Below are 17,331 nucleotides of genomic sequence, written 5' to 3'. Positions count from 1 at the left end.
GATAAGATAAATATACAAATGAGATAAACAGAGTTGATATTAAAGTTAAAAGTTGAATAAAATAAGCAGAGTTGATATTAAAGTTAAAAGTTAAATAAAATATTATTAGAATATATTTTTTTAATATTATTTTTATTTTAAAATTTAAAAACGTTGAATTGTTTATTTATATTATGTTAGAATTTAGAAAAATTATAATAGCTAGATAAGATAAGATGTATTGAGTTAAGTTGTGAAAATAAACGAGCCTTATTCTATTATATGTAATTGAACTAGATACATCTAAGTTAAAAATTTTCAAAATTATATTTTAAATTGTCATGATCCAATCGAAATTATATAAAAGTAAATCTATAAATTAACATGACTTCATGAGATTATTTAAATATATTTTATAATAAAATTAATTTTATAATTTAATCCAATCAGGTGAATTTGTGATTTTTATAATTTAAATTAATTTTATAATAAAATTAATTTTACAATTTAATCAGATGGATTTATAAATTTATTTTTGTAAAACGTTATTAAAGTATTTCCGATGACCCAATCGAGAGTCGCCAAGCCAAAGAATACTGGGTATGCAGTCAGGTCACTGCTGCTCTTCAGGCTTCAGCCTTCGCAGCTCCAGCAAACCAAACAGCCATTTGAAGTGTACCAAAGCTCACAGTCTGTGCCTCATAGCACACGTCATCAAGTAGGCGCAAAGTAGTGGTGTTGCGGTGCTATTCCCTTGGAAGAAAATCAACAAACACAGAACATGGATCTGGATTTTCTTCCCCACGCTCTAATTCCCTCATGGACCTCAGTGAGTAACCCTTGCTTCGAATCAACCGCCACAAGTTCGTAACATACCGTATCTAATCCGTTGATTATCTAATCGTTTTCTTATACGCTTGGGGCTTCAGGTCGCTATCTTAGCTTCATTCTTTACGTAGTTGGCCATCGTTGGATCTTTAGTAATTACTACCTGGAAAAGCTGTTCCCGGTGTATTTTACAGAACGGCGCCCGCCCGTGGTCACTATTGTTGCAATGGTCTGTGCTTACATACATATGCGTTTCCATCAGTGTATCTAATTTTTCTTGTGTCGAGATTCTGAGGTTCAGCGTGCCTGTTTATGAGTTTTTTGACTATTCTTTTCTTCCCCGATCAAGGTTTGCTTTTGCTTATTGATATGGTTGGACTTCTTGCGATTGGTGCAAAAATGAATTACATGTCACCCACTGTATGTGTTCACCGCTTTCAATTAATTATTCATTTTTTTTTTCACCAAGTATCGCTTCCAATTTATTCACATCTGTCTTAGGACTAGAAGCATTTGACTAAGCTCTAGCTTCCCATGACAGGAAGAGAATATGTGGTTTTGTACCAGAAATAGCTGTAGAGTTCTAAATCAAATTAAAGTATTGCATAAAAAAAGAAAAGAAAAGAAAATGCTCTCCACTGAATCACTGGTGTGGTCCTGTACTGATTTGTGAATTCGTAGACGCCCAAAACCCTGCTGGAAAATCGTACTGCATTATATGCATATTGGGCGTATCCCACTTTCAAATAACAACTAGGTTGTCAAGCAGTCACCTACATTTTGTTTGCCATAAACTTCTATGGATATGTCGGTTGCTCGGATGTACTTGGACCAATTCATAAGAAACCGCTACTCATGAGTCATAGCGTGCAGTTTTGAAGGCTTTGCAGGAATTTTTTTTTGTTTGGTTTTCTTCTTCCCGAAGTTAAACATAAATTGAGATTACACTGCTGCAAGTTTTAACTTACTGTGCATGTGGATATAAACATGATAACAATGTTTGCCGGAGATATCATGCAGAGGGCTTGAGTTGCTATCTGCAACTTTTGTGCTCAGTTTTCTTGCAAGTTAAAATTGATAATTATTATTTTTCTCCTATTTGGTGGCTGAAATTTTATGAAACTTACTCATTGCAGCTCAGAGGGTTCAGCTGTGATAAACTTATATTAAAGTTGTTGAATAGTACTTCTTCAATCTTCAACTGTCTATTTGTTCACACATGGAAGAGTCTTCATAGTTCATATATATGGCCATGGGATCCTCAAATCTGTACAGACTATTGACTTTAGTTATATTCACCTCACCAGGTCAAAGATATACCTGTTATTTGATATCAAGAGACACCAATGGGGGAAATCCCTTTGCCCCTTGAATCTACATGTTGATTGAAAAAATAGCAGATAATGACAAATATAGTTTTAGCCATTCATTGAAGGTTACCAGCACTCATAAGTTCTGTTGTGGTCGTACATAGTAAGTCAGAAACTCACCAGATGACCAGATGATTTGGATCTTGAAGAATTGGGGTCCCGGGAGAGAAGGGGGGGGGGCGGGGGTGGGGGGAGGTTGTTGGAGGAGGGGTTTGGTCTTTATCTCGTCAATGCAAGTCCATCCCTTTATTGTCATTGCCATTCATGATGTTTATTTGATTACATTGATGAAAAAGTACCGAAAACTCTTGCTCCTCATCTCTAGCCATTTAAATTATTTTGCCTCTTAATCTTTTAACGTTTGAGCTTTTTAATCTTTGTTTTATCTGATCAGTTCATGCATTTGCTTACTTTGTTTTTATATTTTAAGTTTTGATGTTAGGTGACCTTGGTGCTCTATACTGCTGGTTGCGAGTAAAGCAGTCTGGGTTCTTTCCCTGAAACCTCATCTCACGGGACCCTAATACGTGACTGGTACTTTTGAAATCACTTATCTTTTTTATAGATAAATCAATGTAGGTCTGGGGAGCTGTATATAACAAGGAAATAGACTCTGGGTTGGTAATGTCCATAAGTATTTTCTGGCCCATCGTCGTAGCTCTCTTACATGCAGTGAGTAAAAGTTCCAGCAATTTTCCTCAGTAACAAAAGCTTTATGTTAGGAAAAATGGGAACAATTAACTTTATGGAGGCATGCTAAACTTACAAAGTACGCTCTTATCCTCTCCTCAGATGTAATGGTTAAAAATCTATTAACTCTCTGGTTGCAGCGCCCAAGAAGAATCACATCCTGATATGCTTTGATCCAAATTTGAATTGTTGAATCCTGCTTTAGCTATCGTAGTTAATTATTTCAGAAAAAGAAATATTGTACATGTGAGATTGAGGGGTAGGGTTGGTTTGCCCATTTTCCATAGGGTGGATTCTTATATAATTTTTCAATTATATTAAGCTAATGAATACACAAGTGATCTTCCACCAGCCTCTTGGATGGCTTAATAAAGAGATAAGAGTATATAATTTTGTCTTAATTGCATCATCTTAGCAACCATTGAGACACAACCCAAAAAGAAAAAAAAAAAAGAAATTTACCTATTTTTTCAATGATGAAGGGTTAAGCATTGATGTTGTTTGCTTCACTCCTTGGAGAAACGTTTTGAGTAATTATCTTATATTGCTATCCTTTATGTCATTGAATAGGTGGTTTGGAATTCAGTTGAATCCTTGGTTTATGGGCATTGACCTCAAGTATGTGATTTGGTTATCATTTTTTCTGGGGATATTCTTCAATGGTCAACAAATGAGATTTTTACTGTATACATATGAATTTGACTTTTGTAATACTTTTTATTCTCCGCATATTATGGCTCTCTTTCTTGCCTGTGCACTTGAGAATTGGGCTTTTTTTTATTTCTTGCCAGTATGTTAGTTCATTATTTGTAATCAGTTAATAACAACATTTCGACTCAAGCCCCTTGTCAACATCATGAGTACAATGGCTTAATTTCTGTTATTATAATCACTGGTGACCATAACATTATATGAGTACTGAAGGATTTCATGACATTATTTAATCAACATCGTTGTAATGTACATAGTCTTTTTTGTTTTTGTTTTTGTTTTCACACAATCTGATTCTCCTGTAGATTTTTCTTTGTTAGAGCTTGAATGATGGGCTGGCTACTTATCAACCTATCAATTCTAGCAAGAAGCTCTAGCCAAGTTCAGTACCTTAAAAAAAAAGCACCTTAAAAAAAAAGGTGCAGTACCATGTTGCCCTTGGCCCAGGTTATGTAGCTCTAGCCAAGTTCAGGATCGCCTGAAATTCACCTAACAAGCCAGAGTTTACGACAGCTGCTGTAATAGCCAATTTCCTTATAACCAGGCAGGTATATGGTATTTAGAGGAGCTAATAAACAAAAACATGTATTTAAGAAGAATTCCAAAGCACTTATATGAGGTAAGCCTCCAAAGGTCATTGGGGGAAAGTTCCTTGCTTCCGGTTACTGGTAAGACTGCTGTATGATTAAATTGCTTACCGTGGTATTGTTCTTTTCTCCTCATCGTCAACTTTTTTACACCATTCATTTCAATTATTATCAATAAAAATTAAGGAGAAACTACTATCTATCATAGCTGGTGCAGGACCCATTATTGGAGTCAGCACTGTCTCTTACGTGTGGTATTGTTTCTAGCTAGAATATAGTGGACTATCTCTAAAGCTTAGTCCTTTTTCATTGTTCCACCCCTCAAGGGACAGGAGAGGAGGTAAATAGAAAGAGTATATTGCATCACATCACATCACATTTAATACTAGAGTATAGTATATTCCCTTAAAGGGGACAAGATCAAATTTGTGTGTAATACTGATACGTTCATGTTTAGTCTATTAAACATAGTGTAGAAATCTCCATCTCCTTAATGGCTTTATGGAGATTAGTCCTGATGCTTTATGTCTTAAAACTTCCTGACATTGCGATTGTTCTGTTGAAGGGGAGTAGGAAGGCACTGTAATTACCTAGGGGATGTGCTGCTTGCTCTTCCTTCAGTTTACTCTGTTGGAAAAGGTATTTCATGATTCCTTTACACCATGTCTTTCCTTTGAAAATATTTCCATTTTGAGATATCTGTCACTTTGCAGCTCCCCAATTCCGTACTTTTATCCCGTCTATCTTCTTATTCTGATAATTTGGAGAGAAATGAGGGATGAAGAAGTCTGGGCAGAATACCATATAGACTTGTTCCATGGAGAATATTACCTTACTTCTATTAGCACCTGTACTTTTTGATCTATCAAATATTGCCGGGTGCAGCAGATAGAGAGTTCCGTGCATTATGTTCTTTATTGTTATGTTGTTTTTATCCATACTTGTAGTTTTCCTCTTGTTTTCTTTTTCCGGCCTTTGAAAGTGGGACTACTAAATGAGAGAGCTTCTTGTGAGTTTATTATATACGACACATTTGACTAAATTAGATCAAGATATTAATGGATGTGTAGGTTATAAAAGGAGTGAAACTTTTTTTCCTTCTTCAAACCCCTCTTCCGTGGAGGTGTAGATTGAATTCGTTATTGAATCCTTCGTTAACTTTCATGCTAATTCCGTCCTGACAAAGCTAACATGAACCAAGCTAAGCTAGCTGGCAAAGCTTGGATCTAATCCCACTTGGGGACTATGGTACAGAAAGATTATTCTCCATCAGAGCTCAGAATCTATCGGCCTCCTCAATAATGATTTTTCTTGCTCCAGGGGAGGTTTTAAATACCATATGTTTCGTCTGAGCTGCAACACGGCTCCCACTCGTGGAGAATTTTTGTCGTCTATCCAAGCCAAACCAACCACTGTGAGTTAGGAAAATGTATATGCTTATATATATATATATATTTAGAGATATATTTCATTTCCTATGGGGCACAACGAACATTGGCATTTGATCAGAGGAACTACTAGCTCTTTTTTTATATAGTTAATAGTACAATGAAGGTGGGCACGAGCAATAAAGCTTGCTTGATATCTGTTAGAAGATCCTTCCTTGCTTTGGAACTGCCTATAATGTATATAATCTACTTCATAATCAATGGAATTATCGAATACGAAAGCGAAAGACGGAGTAGGACAGAAAGGGGACAAAAATACATTGATTTACGATGTCACTATTAATTAGAATAACATTAAATTAAATTATACCTAGTTGGTGGAGTTTAGCTATTGTATCTGATATGATTCTAGTGCTCACCAAAGCCCTTCAAACGATAATTTCATACTCAACTTTTCTATTTTATATTTTGAAACAATAATGCTATTTTTTTTTTATATTAAACATTCTTGTATAATTGAAATATATTATTTAATATAAATTACTATAAACTCTTGAAGTCTATGTTAACAAGTTATTCTCATAAAGTTTCATGTTTATGATTAAACTCGACTTTAACACTATTTCATAATAGAAGATGAAGTATTTCAAAATAATAATTGTTATTTTTAATTCAAAATAATTATAATCATAATGCATTAAGAATTTTCATTTCGTTATCGTAATCCAATGCTCGACTCGGAGTACTACAATGTTTTATGATCTACCTAATATTTTTTTTTATTTTTTTAATGCTAACATGTATAGAAAATATTTATTTATAGTTAAAATATTTCTCTAAAAAATTAGAGTGTATCCCGGTTAAAGACAAGATAATTTCTTTCCGATTTGATTTTGTCATTGGGTAGATAAAAGATATTCCCACAGGTAGATTTATTGAAACTCTTTTATCTCATTTTATTTTATTATTATAATTTTTTAAAATTTTTATATAAAATATAATAAAAATTAAATTTTTTTAAATTTTAAAATAATAATAATATTTTATTTAATTTTCATCTCAACTCACTTATTTTTTAATCAAAGCATGCAGAACAATCAAATCATACAGTGATGCGCTTCAATAGGGGTTTCAGCACGCACCGTCACCGAACTGTCAAAATAGTTTCTAATGCTTCTGAAAAAACAAAAATCCCAAAAAGAATATTACAGTTACGCCACCAAATAAAAGCGCACCGCTTTCATTTTCTCAATCCTGACAATTGAATTCTAGAGAGAGAAACACCGAAATTCTAGAGAGAGAACCTTTACATCCTCTCCAGCAATGGCGGGTTCCAGGGTTTCTAATTCCAGGGTTTTGTGAGCGCCAGAGTCTGAAATATCTCGATGGACATGCCTGCTAGAAGATCGAACTACACGCTCTTGAGCCAAGTCCCCGACGACCAGTTCGGCACCGTCCCCGGAGCTTCGACGACGTCGTTCTACGAGTCGTTGTCCGGAGAGGGCAAGAACAACAACAAGGGGAAGGCGGAGAGGGGGTTCGATTGGGACGCAGTTGGCGATCACAGGGCGAACCGGATCGGAAACGTCTACTCGTCGATCGGGCTGCAGAGGCAATCGAGCGGTAGCAGCTTCGGAGAGAGCTCTCTCTCCGGGGAGTACTACGCGCCGACTCCGTCTACTGCTGCGGTGGCGAACGAGATCGAAGGCTTCGGTTACTTTCAGGAGGACGTGCTGTTCAGAGTGGGCGGCGGCGGCGGAGAATTGAGAGCGAAGGCGGTGGGGAACACGGGAGGAGGGTCGTTCTCTGGGAAGAGCTGGGCGCAGCAGACGGAGGAGAGTTACCAATTGCAACTGGCTCTGGCACTGAGGCTTTCGTCAGAGGCGACCTGTGTCGAGGATCCTAATTTCTTGGATCCTGTGCCGGACGAATCCGCCCCGAGGACGAGTTCGATCGAGGCCGTGTCTCATCGATTCTGGGTATGGTTTATCGTTTTTTTATATTTCTTATCTATAGTTTATGTTTTTTCTCAGCTGTAATATCTCTCAGCTATAATCTGCTCTGGTTCGTTTTCGTTTTCGTTTTGGGAGTAAGTTTTCTGGTTCATAGAGTTCCTGAAATTTATGCTTAGGGATTTCTGTAGACTTGTTGAGGAGTATGCGCATTTTGTTGTAATTGATATGCCTATTTTTTAGAGTTGGATTTTTTTGATGACTTGCGATCAGTGGTTCCGTAATTGCTAGCTTACCTTTAATGCTCTATATAAATCCCGTCCTGGGATTTTACAACTAATATTGTTCCTCGTGTTGTTAAATCTTCATCATAGGTCTTCATCATCCATATTGTTCTCACAAGGGGAAGAGGTGCCATTTGAACCAAAGCTCGTTGGAAAATAATAATATAGATTATATCAATCTATATGGAATGAACCTATAAATCTGCTTGCTCTAGTTGAGTTGAGTTTCGGGATCTTAGGGTTAAAAACAAGCTTCTAAGTTCCATTTTCTTTTTTCTATATTTATCTGCAACCAAATGAGGGCAAGGATGCGTGTATCTAATACTTAACAGATTGTTTTATTAATCTAATCTGCATCAGGTGAATGGCTGCCTGTCATACTTTGACAAAGTCCCTGATGGGTTTTATTTGATTCATGGGATGGATCCATATGTGTGGACTGTTTGCACTGATCTTCAAGAGAGGGGTCGTATTCCATCAATTGAATCACTAAAGTCTGTTGACTCAACCACTGATTCATCAATTGAAGTGGTTTTGATTGATCGACGTAGTGATACAAGCTTAAAGGAACTCCAAAATAGGGTTCTCAGCATTTCTTGTAGCTGCATAACCACCAAAGAGGTTGTCGATCAGCTTGCAAAGCTCGTCTGCAACCGCATGGGGTGAGTTTTCTGATCACACTTTCTATCAATAAATTCCCAGAAGAACTCTTCCTATCATACTTTTGTAACCAAAATTCTTTATTGCTGTTACAAGGGGTTCAGCCTCCACAGGAGAAAATGATTTTTTCCCCATATGGAAAGAGTGCACTAATGATTTAAAGGATTGCTTGGGATCTGTTGTCATTCCAATAGGTAGCCTATCTGTCGGCCTCTGCAGACATCGTGCTATATTGTTTAAAGTAAGGATCAAACCTATATCATTTATTCAATTTTTTATGTATCTTCATTTAATTTAAAATATCTTTTTCTTCCCTCTGGTTACTTTGTGTATATTTTCTCTGAGGACTTTTGGGGTCTTTTTTTTATTATTATATGAAAGGATTTTTTTAATACGATTCTGCAGGTGCTAGCTGACGCAATTGATCTACCATGTCGAATAGCCAAGGGCTGTAAATACTGCACAAGAGATGATGCTTCCTCTTGTCTTGTTCGTTTTGGGCTCGACAGGTATGCTTTGTCTGTATCACGTTACTTGATCATATTATAAAAAGGGTTAAAATACCTATGATCCATTTTTTGAAATTATTTATTCAAAAAATGTTTTGAAATTATTTAAAGGTGCTATTGTGCTAAGATTATTTATGCGGTGTTGTCGTACTTCAGTGTTTGGAGAATTAGATTTTGAGTATGGTGGAAAACATCTCCTCTCCCCACCCCCTAAAGAAAAGACACACTTGGCCTGGTTTAAGTTATGTGTTTTTGTTTATGGTTAAATACTCAATTGGTCCTTTTGTTTTTCCTTAAAATCAAATTCCTCTGTGTTCATTCTATGAATAAAACTTCTTGATTACCTATAAAAAAAAATTCCTCTGTGTTTTTAATTAAACTTTGAGTAATCCTAGATATAGTTGTGGAGTATGCAAGTGCTACGCAAATTTTCTGAAAAATAGTGGGGTTTACTATTAAAAAATTAGTTTTTTATTATGTAGGTCCCATATTTACTCACTTTTTTCAAAGGGATTGCGTGGCGCTTGCATATTCCACGACTGCAAATATCATTTCTCTTAAACTTTTTACTTCTCATTTTAAGACTTGATCAAATTGGTTCCTATATCAAAATTCTGTTTGTAAACCAACCGCCAGACATGGTGATGTGGCATGCCACATGGCAGAAAAAAAAGTAAAAACTTTTTAATAAAAATACTCTAAATTATATATATATGTATGTATTTTAATGATTTTAGAAAATTTATATTATTTTAATTTTTTCTTGGGGGGCTTGCCACATCAAATGTCGAATGGTTTACAAATGTAACTTTAACAGAGGGACCAATTTGATCAATCTTAAAAGCATAAAGAGTGAAAAGTTCAGTTGAAAAGCCCAAGGAGTAATTTTATTTTAAAGCAAAGGACAGAGACCACTTTAGGATTTAACCCTTTTGTTTAGTTATTTGATGCCATGGATTTATAATATTATACCTTTCTTATTGGTCCATTACTCATTGAAATCTATATTTTTACTTTCCTAGCCGTATAATAATATATACAATATTCTTTATATATATTATACAGGTATTTATTATATCTGCACGCATGTGCAATCTATTTTACGAGGCCTCATGAGGCATATCTTTTTATATTTCAGGGAATATCTGGTTGATTTGATTGGGAAGCCAGGCTACTTATGCGAGCCAGATTCCTTGCTCAACGGTCCTTCTTCCATCTCAATTTCTTCGCCATTGCGCTTTCCACGACTTAAACCAGTTGAACATACCATTGATTTCAGGTCACTGGCCAAGCAGTTTTTCTCAGACTGCCAATCACTCAATATTGAATTTGATGATCCATCCACAGGTGGAGGTTCTCAAAACACCAAATTAAATATGAGTGTGTGTGTGTGTATATATTTATATTTATTTCTTAATTTTTCTTACCAATAAAATATATATATGTATATAAGCACACACTCATATAGTTGTATTCTAGCTACTTTTCTTTGGATTTGGTATATTTTATAGAGACTTGTTTATTGCCTATAATGATCTGCTAATATTTAAGAATATTGTGGCTGTTCATATATGCTTTAGTTGTCTATATACTTGGTAGGAAGAATTGAACCCTTGATAGGTCATTTTCAAGTTAGCATCTAGGTTGTATTATTAGATTTGATATCCAGCTGTTCTGCTCAACCTTTTACCATGATTTATAACGTGTGTATGTTAGGGGCAGTAAAGTTTGAAATGGAACGATTAACTGTATGAGGTCATATGCCATATGGAAGGCACATACATCACAACTGCATATCATGTGCTTACATTTGAAGATTGTATATAATTTATCTTCAGATTTTGGTTTCTTACGGCCATTTATTTATAGGATGAGAGGCATGGAAGAAAACTTTTAGGTTTCTGGTGTAAGTGTGCTGATAATCAACCCTGATGTCAACTTGCATTGACATTCGTGCTGGATAGCTTATGAGCCTAAGTTGATGGTTGTTAGGGAACTCAAATTTGAGCTCCAGATATGGGTTATTGGAGAGTGTCTGCTGGCTCACTGCACATATAAATATATATATATATATTATAGAGTTTGTAGTAACCTTGTAATGACCATAATACTTACTTAAGCAATTGTCCACTATTAATTTACATTAGTTTGGTGTTTCCATAAGGTTAATTGATTCTCACTCTATTGATATCAATAATGTTCTGAAATACTTGTAACTTCTTGTTAAAAATTTAGCTTCTGAAGTCCAATGAATGTAAATGAGCACGGTGGCATCTGTACATAAGATATAAGTTTAAGATCTTTGCTCATTTACCGTAGATGGACAATGCAGGCCTTTGTGTTACTCAGCCGCATTCTTTGACAATTCTACGCTTTTCCTGCATTTCAACTGTGGAAAGAGGATTGTTTATTATTGAGTTGCATGTTATAGCTTATTTTTTAAGTTCTATTTCTTGATTATGTTTTCTTATATATAACTTTGACAATTACTATATTGTAGTTAAGTTTCCATAATTGATCTTGTATTTTGGTTGATCTTGTTTAATGATGCCATTTCACAACCAATTGCCCTTTATCATCATAGGAACTGCTGTCGATGAAGATCCTGGGGTTTCCATGCGTCCCAAGCAGCATGATGTGAAGTACACTGACGGGAACGAGAATATGCTAATAACGAGTGATGATCATGAAACTTCTCGTTTTACACTGCACCCTGCTCAGCCAAGTGCCCAGGATCAAGATTCTGAACTGTTCAAATCTTGTAATCCTGCTCAGAATATTACACACTCGACTACCATGGTCAAAGATACAGCCCATCTTAAACATGTTCCACCAATTGGGCGGAGAGAAGTTCAACCACTTTTTGTATTGTCTAATTCAAGGCTGGATGCTGTTAAGGATTCGAGGTTCATTGAGGGAGGTCAGCTCGTTCCTGGTAAAAGTGCAGAGCCTTCTCTTGATATAGAGGATTTCAACATACCATGGAGTGCTCTTGTTCTAAAAGAGAGAATTGGAGCAGGTATTTTCCTGACCTCATTTAAAGACAATCTCAAGTACAAAAAATTAATTCTCTAATGCATAGAGAGGCCATATGGCCATCCCATTTCATTTTAATAATTTTGCACAAACAGCACTTAGATAAACTTGGTTTTCAGGTTCTTTTGGAACTGTCCATCGTGCTGATTGGAATGGCTCGGTAAGCAAATTATCCTTTCATTATTATCTTTTATGTAAAATCTAGAGATGCAAAGACTGGTTTACCTTAAATAAAGTTGATCTCAAGGCTTATTTCTGTCCTACAATATCTTCTGTGTTTGCAAGTCAAATGTTTAATTTATGTTGACTATGCCTTCTTTCTATCATCAATAAAATTATTATTTACAGAGAAGAGAAAAATTATGTTGACTTTTGGGGTTTAGAGGTCCGGTTGAGGATCAAGATATTATTTCAATGAAGAACCATTTGTGTATGGAAGTGAAAACTTCTAGATACATGCATGGCTGTTCAATTGATTCAGAAAAATTCTGAAAGTTTCAGGATTTTTATTTTATTAATGAATATTATTAATTTAGGCGAGGACTTATTAAGAAATAAATGAGCTGAATGCCATGATGGTTTGGGTTATTTGTTGTATAATTTTGTTTCTATGTCTACATTTTGTTGACAATAATCTGCACCGTTATGCTCAGATTTGTAGTTGTATCATTAGGCCACATGATCTGTCATAAGTTACTAACTTTTGGAGTTAACAGTATTTCACTATATATATTGGCTATGCATCTACTTTTGCTGGGTGGCACATCCTGATGTTGTATAGGCTTATGGTTTGGTTTGATGGTGAAGATTGCATCTTCTTTTGCATGTCGAACGTCCTATTTCAGTTTTTTCATGTTTGGGGTTTTAACTTTTGACATGGACTCTGCTTTCAGTATTTTCTTGAAGTTCCATTTTAAGCTAATAATCGATATTTGATCCATTTTGTATTGTGTTTCCTGTATAACTTTGGTCGATAAATAGGGTTTTAAATTAGATAGTTATTATCCAATCATATGCATTACATCAAATTCTACATTCCAGGAAGTTGCTGTGAAGATTCTCATGGAACAAGACTTTCATGCTGAACGATACAAAGAATTTTTGAGGGAGGTATGTGCTGCTAAAAATTTGAACAGATTTTGCTCTAATATTGAGAATTGCATTATTAGCCTTGATTTGAGATATGAATTCTCTTCTTTTGTTTGTTAGGTTGCAATAATGAAACGCCTACGGCATCCGAATATTGTTCTTTTTATGGGTGCGGTCATTCAGCGCCCAAACTTATCCATAGTCACAGAATATCTATCAAGGTTTTTTGAAGAGAGAGAGAGGATGCAATGTAAAGTTTGGTTAAAAGGCATCGATTGTTCAATGAACTAAAATATTGGCTTTAAATTGCAGAGGTAGCTTGTATAGACTTTTGCATAAGCCTGGGGCTAGAGAGATGTTGGATGAGAGGCGTCGGTTGAGCATGGCTTATGATGTGGTAGGCATTTCCAAAGATTTGCATTTGCTGTTCTGAAGTTCTGTATATTCTTCTGTTATCTCATTAAGCTCATGATAATCCTCGGTATTCTGTCAAATACAGGCAAAAGGAATGAATTATCTTCATAAAAGCAACCCTCCGATTGTTCATCGAGATTTAAAATCACCCAATCTTCTAGTTGACAAAAAGTACACAGTAAAGGTAGGAGTGAAAAGTATTGAAGCTTACCAATTTAGATTGCTAATCTTTGCACTAATGATTAATCAGCTTGGAAATATAACTTTAATTCTCTTGTTTTCCTTTGGCTTCGAGTCATTTTTTGTTGATACGAGCTTGTATGAATGAGATGCAGAATCTTCAGAGCCATACCTGTTATCTGCTATTTTATGTCTTCCTGTTTACACTCTCTTTTCTAGTTTGGGTGTTTTCTCGTATATACACCTTGTATTTTAATAAAATTGATTGACTTATCAATAAACTTGTTATCTGCTCGGTTCTATATTACTGTTTGTTGATATTGGTTATCAGTGTAGTCTTTGGTTACCATCCCTGCCTTCTATCTTTTAGATTTAGAGCCACAGTTTGCAGAGAAGTTTTTGTCTTTGTTGCTTCCACTTTCCACTTTTTCCTCATGTTGTTTGTACGATTCTTTTTGGTTAGGTTTGCGATTTTGGTCTCTCCCGACTAAAGGCAAACACGTTTTTGTCATCGAAGTCAGCCGCTGGTACTGTAAGTTCTATTGAACTTGACAACCATACTTTAGCTGATTATTATTATAAAGTCGCATAAGCCATATGGCTGTAATATTTAAAGTGTAACGATCCTTATTCTGTGTTACTAGCCTGAGTGGATGGCCCCAGAGGTTCTTCGTGATGAGCCATCAAATGAAAAATCAGATGTTTACAGCTTTGGTGTAATCTTATGGGAGCTTTCAACATTGCAGCAGCCATGGAGTAATTTGAATCCAGCACAGGTCCGTAATGTGTGTTGTTGACGAGATAGATTGTGGAAAGTGAATTCGTGGAAGTCTATATTAAGCTATAGTTTCTGTACTTCCGAATCAGATGTATCTATAAATAATCTGTCCCTAAACTCGATATTAAGGAGGTTGGCTGTGATACTCTATTCCTTTGGACAGCTTCTGTAGATTTTAATGGGCTCGATTTCCATGATTTTCGTCTCTTTTTCTATTTCTAATTAGGTGTTTCTCTTGCGTTATGCCTGTTGTTTTTTTAGTAAAATCTTTGATTATGTGTTTTTAAAAAATCTTTTCAGAGGATAAATTTGTTATCAAATAAAAGCACACATTGGGTCTACCAACCATGTGGCATAACTCGTGTTACCTCTTGCATTTTTTTCCAATTAAATGAATTAAATCTGCACTCACTCGCAAGATGTTTGCCTGAGCTCATTTGTTTGATCATTCATGGCTTAATGTATACTGCTTTGTAGGTTGTGGCAGCCGTCGGCTTTAAGGGAAAAAGGCTCGAGATTCCACGTGATTTGAATCCTCAAGTGGCTTCAATAATTGAGGCGTCCTGGGCCAAGTAAGTTCAGCATTTTACTTCCTATATGCTTAGTGCTTCAATTTATTTTCCTTCGCTTTCTTCATTAATAAATGATTTTGCAGTGAACCCTGGAAACGACCATCCTTTTCCAGTATCATGGAATCTTTGAGGCCATTGATTAAACCTTCCACGCCTCAACCAGGTCCATTAAGTACCTGAAGGGTTAAAAGATGTGAGAGGACTTATTCATGCACATAATACAGCATTCTTTTGACTTTTGATGTCTGCCAGGAGGCAATACAAGCTCTTCATATAGTCTCAGGTCAGGTGCACCTAAAACTTCAGCTTTTGGTTTCCAATATTTAGTGGTGCCCAAGATTTTGACCTCCTTGTAGCATATATAGATATTACCAGGCGGAAAAGGGGGCCGAAGGCCTTGGAATCTTAAGCAGCCTTAAAATTTCAACTTTATGTGAGATTCCAGGTCTGCATTTTCTTTTGCCTCTGAAGTTCTTGGCAATTAGTGAAGTGGAACGGTGTAGCTTACAAGGAACTGCCTGAACTTGAGGTTTCCTCTTCAAGTGATGTGTGACACATCTTATTTGGGAATGGCTCATGCAGATGGGTAATTGTTTGTTGTACTCGTACCTGTGGAAGCCACCTGGCAGTGGCTGCAATGTTGAATGAAATCTAGGAATGGCATATGCACGTTGTAGGGGTTTGAATTTCAAAGTTGTTTCTTGAGAAGAATAGTAAATGTTGGCAGTCTTAAGGCAATATGATAACGGTTATTTTCCTCTGCCTCCCCCCCCGGGGTAGGGGGTGGGTTGGGTGTTCAGCGAGTATATCCTGGTTGTCATTTAGTTTTGTTTATGCTTAATGGCCATTTTTTAAATTCCTGATGGATTGTATTGTTTTGATTGTTTGCAGAATCAATGTTGTACATGTCTTCTAATTGGTAATTGAGAACCCCGATTTTTTTACGCAAAGCAAGGAACTGCCATCTACATAATATTGTTTGCAAGGTCGTTCTGTTGTGCCATAATGGAAAACTGTACAAATACTTTCATAATTTTGTATGTAAAGAGTTAGAATTAGTTGATGGGAAGCGACTTTGCCGGCGTTGTACACCAGATGAGCTTCTTTACATGTATTTACTTGTACCAATTGTGAAATGCAGTCAATTGGTTAGCTTCCGACTAAGCAAAGGGTAAACCTGACTGACTGACTAGCTTCTTGGCGGCTTTCTACGTACTAATTAATATTTTTGGATGCGAACAACGCTGCGAGATTGCCCAACAAATTTGAAATAATACACACACACACACACATAAATCAATAGATGTTTGTGGCATTTACATAATTACATTTATAAAAAACTAGACACAAACGACATTATTGCATCTATCTCTCAGCGAAATTAGTCCATCTAATACGAACAAGCAATTAAGAAATATTTCTATTGTATTATATGATATGTTTTTTTGTTTTTTTAAAGGTATCATGCCATTATTTCCCAATTATATACAAGTCTCGAAACTCAGATACAATAAATTTTTTGAAGTAACCTTTTACATTAATTTATTTTTGTTTCAAGAAAAACAAATATTGGTGTCTTCTTTACAAACGATGCTGCGTTAGGGGTAAGGGATTGATTTTGATCAAGTGTAAAGGTGATAAAATATCTCAAGTCCAAGACCAGGCCCAGCACACCTAAAGGCTACCACTTAGAGACGAGAGAGAGAGAGAGAGCAAAATGGGACAATGAGTGGGAGGATGTAAGAAGAAAAGCTAGAAATGGATAAGAGGGAAAGAAAAAAGCAGAAAGGAGATGAAAATGTCAGATACACAAGGAAAATGTGGTTAATTCTCACAACTCCCAAGGGGCATGCGAAAAGAGGAGACAGATAAAATGAAGCGGCTAGACAACTCCAAGGGGGTTTTTCAACTTCTTCATTTTCTTCAACCTAAGGAAAGGGGCTCCAGCGAGAATATATTCTCCGACAAATATATTCGATATCTCCATTGTACAGTGAAAAATGAGAGGCAATGAGAGACTATAAATAAGCTTATCATAATAGAAATTCCCTCCCCCAAAAACTTTGTAGACGTAGGCTTTATGCTGAACCACGTAAATATGTATTCATTTCTCTTTTACATTCTTAGTATTTATTTTTCATTCACTGTCATGGACGTACGCACAGCTACACTGGACCACGCTGGGGGCTTTAGACTACATCGATCGAGGCCCAGTCATCATAGCGGGTCGGGAATGACTTTTTCTTTCCTTCAGAAATGTTGTGCGATTTTTGACATTAACAGTTGGCGCCATCTGTGGGATCT

At 36.0% G+C, this 17,331-nt stretch overlaps 1 protein-coding gene and 1 long non-coding RNA gene across 11 annotated transcripts; both read left to right on the top strand.

Annotated features, from left to right (window-relative positions):
* The first annotated feature begins 573 nt into the window (after positions 1 to 573).
* LOC109005157 lies at positions 574 to 5,406 on the top strand. Of its 7 annotated transcripts, XR_004801418.1 has the most exons (5): positions 574 to 808; positions 909 to 1,036; positions 1,157 to 1,227; positions 2,608 to 4,804; positions 4,879 to 5,398. It is a non-coding gene; the product is annotated as an uncharacterized LOC109005157 (long non-coding RNA). The 7 variants fall into 7 exon arrangements; XR_004801416.1 differs by having other exon boundaries at positions 1,157 to 4,804; positions 4,879 to 5,406; XR_004801419.1 differs by having other exon boundaries at positions 909 to 2,711; positions 3,438 to 4,804; positions 4,879 to 5,405.
* Positions 5,407 to 6,805: 1,399 nt separating this feature from the next.
* Positions 6,806 to 16,191, top strand: LOC109005156 (serine/threonine-protein kinase CTR1). Of its 4 annotated transcripts, none has more exons than XR_001998411.2 (16): positions 6,806 to 7,532; positions 8,150 to 8,451; positions 8,546 to 8,690; positions 8,855 to 8,958; positions 10,097 to 10,305; positions 11,543 to 11,977; positions 12,114 to 12,154; positions 13,036 to 13,104; positions 13,204 to 13,304; positions 13,396 to 13,480; positions 13,583 to 13,681; positions 14,141 to 14,209; positions 14,322 to 14,453; positions 14,933 to 15,027; positions 15,111 to 15,310; positions 15,919 to 16,191. XR_001998411.2 is itself a non-coding variant. In XM_018983959.2 (15 exons), exons 1-15 carry the CDS (start codon positions 6,939 to 6,941, stop codon positions 15,205 to 15,207), a joined length of 2,577 nt encoding a protein of 858 aa, XP_018839504.2. In that variant the 5' UTR covers positions 6,806 to 6,938; the 3' UTR covers positions 15,208 to 16,191. The 4 variants fall into 4 exon arrangements, 1 of the variants encoding a protein (XP_018839504.2); XR_001998412.2 differs by having other exon boundaries at positions 15,393 to 16,191; XR_001998413.2 differs by having other exon boundaries at positions 15,384 to 16,191.
* The last annotated feature ends 1,140 nt before the right edge of the window (positions 16,192 to 17,331 follow it).

The sequence above is a fragment of the Juglans regia genome, chromosome 4 (genome assembly GCF_001411555.2).
Source record: "Juglans regia cultivar Chandler chromosome 4, Walnut 2.0, whole genome shotgun sequence".
Taxonomy (NCBI): domain Eukaryota; kingdom Viridiplantae; phylum Streptophyta; class Magnoliopsida; order Fagales; family Juglandaceae; genus Juglans; species Juglans regia.
The sequence above is the reverse complement of the archived record's forward strand: the minus strand, read 5'-3'. Positions and strand labels throughout refer to the sequence as shown.

What these genes read in the sequence shown, in the direction of transcription:
- LOC109005156 (XM_018983959.2), top strand. Translation starts at nt 6,939, where the DNA reads ATGGACATGCCTGCTAGAAGATCGAACTACACGCTCTTGAGCCAAGTC. An exon ending in CCGTGTCTCATCGATTCTGG is followed by an intron (nt 7,533 to 8,149) that starts GTATGGTTTATC and finishes AATCTGCATCAG; the next exon opens with GTGAATGGCTGCCTGTCATA. An exon ending in CTCGTCTGCAACCGCATGGG is followed by an intron (nt 8,452 to 8,545) that starts GTGAGTTTTCTG and finishes TGCTGTTACAAG; the next exon opens with GGGTTCAGCCTCCACAGGAG.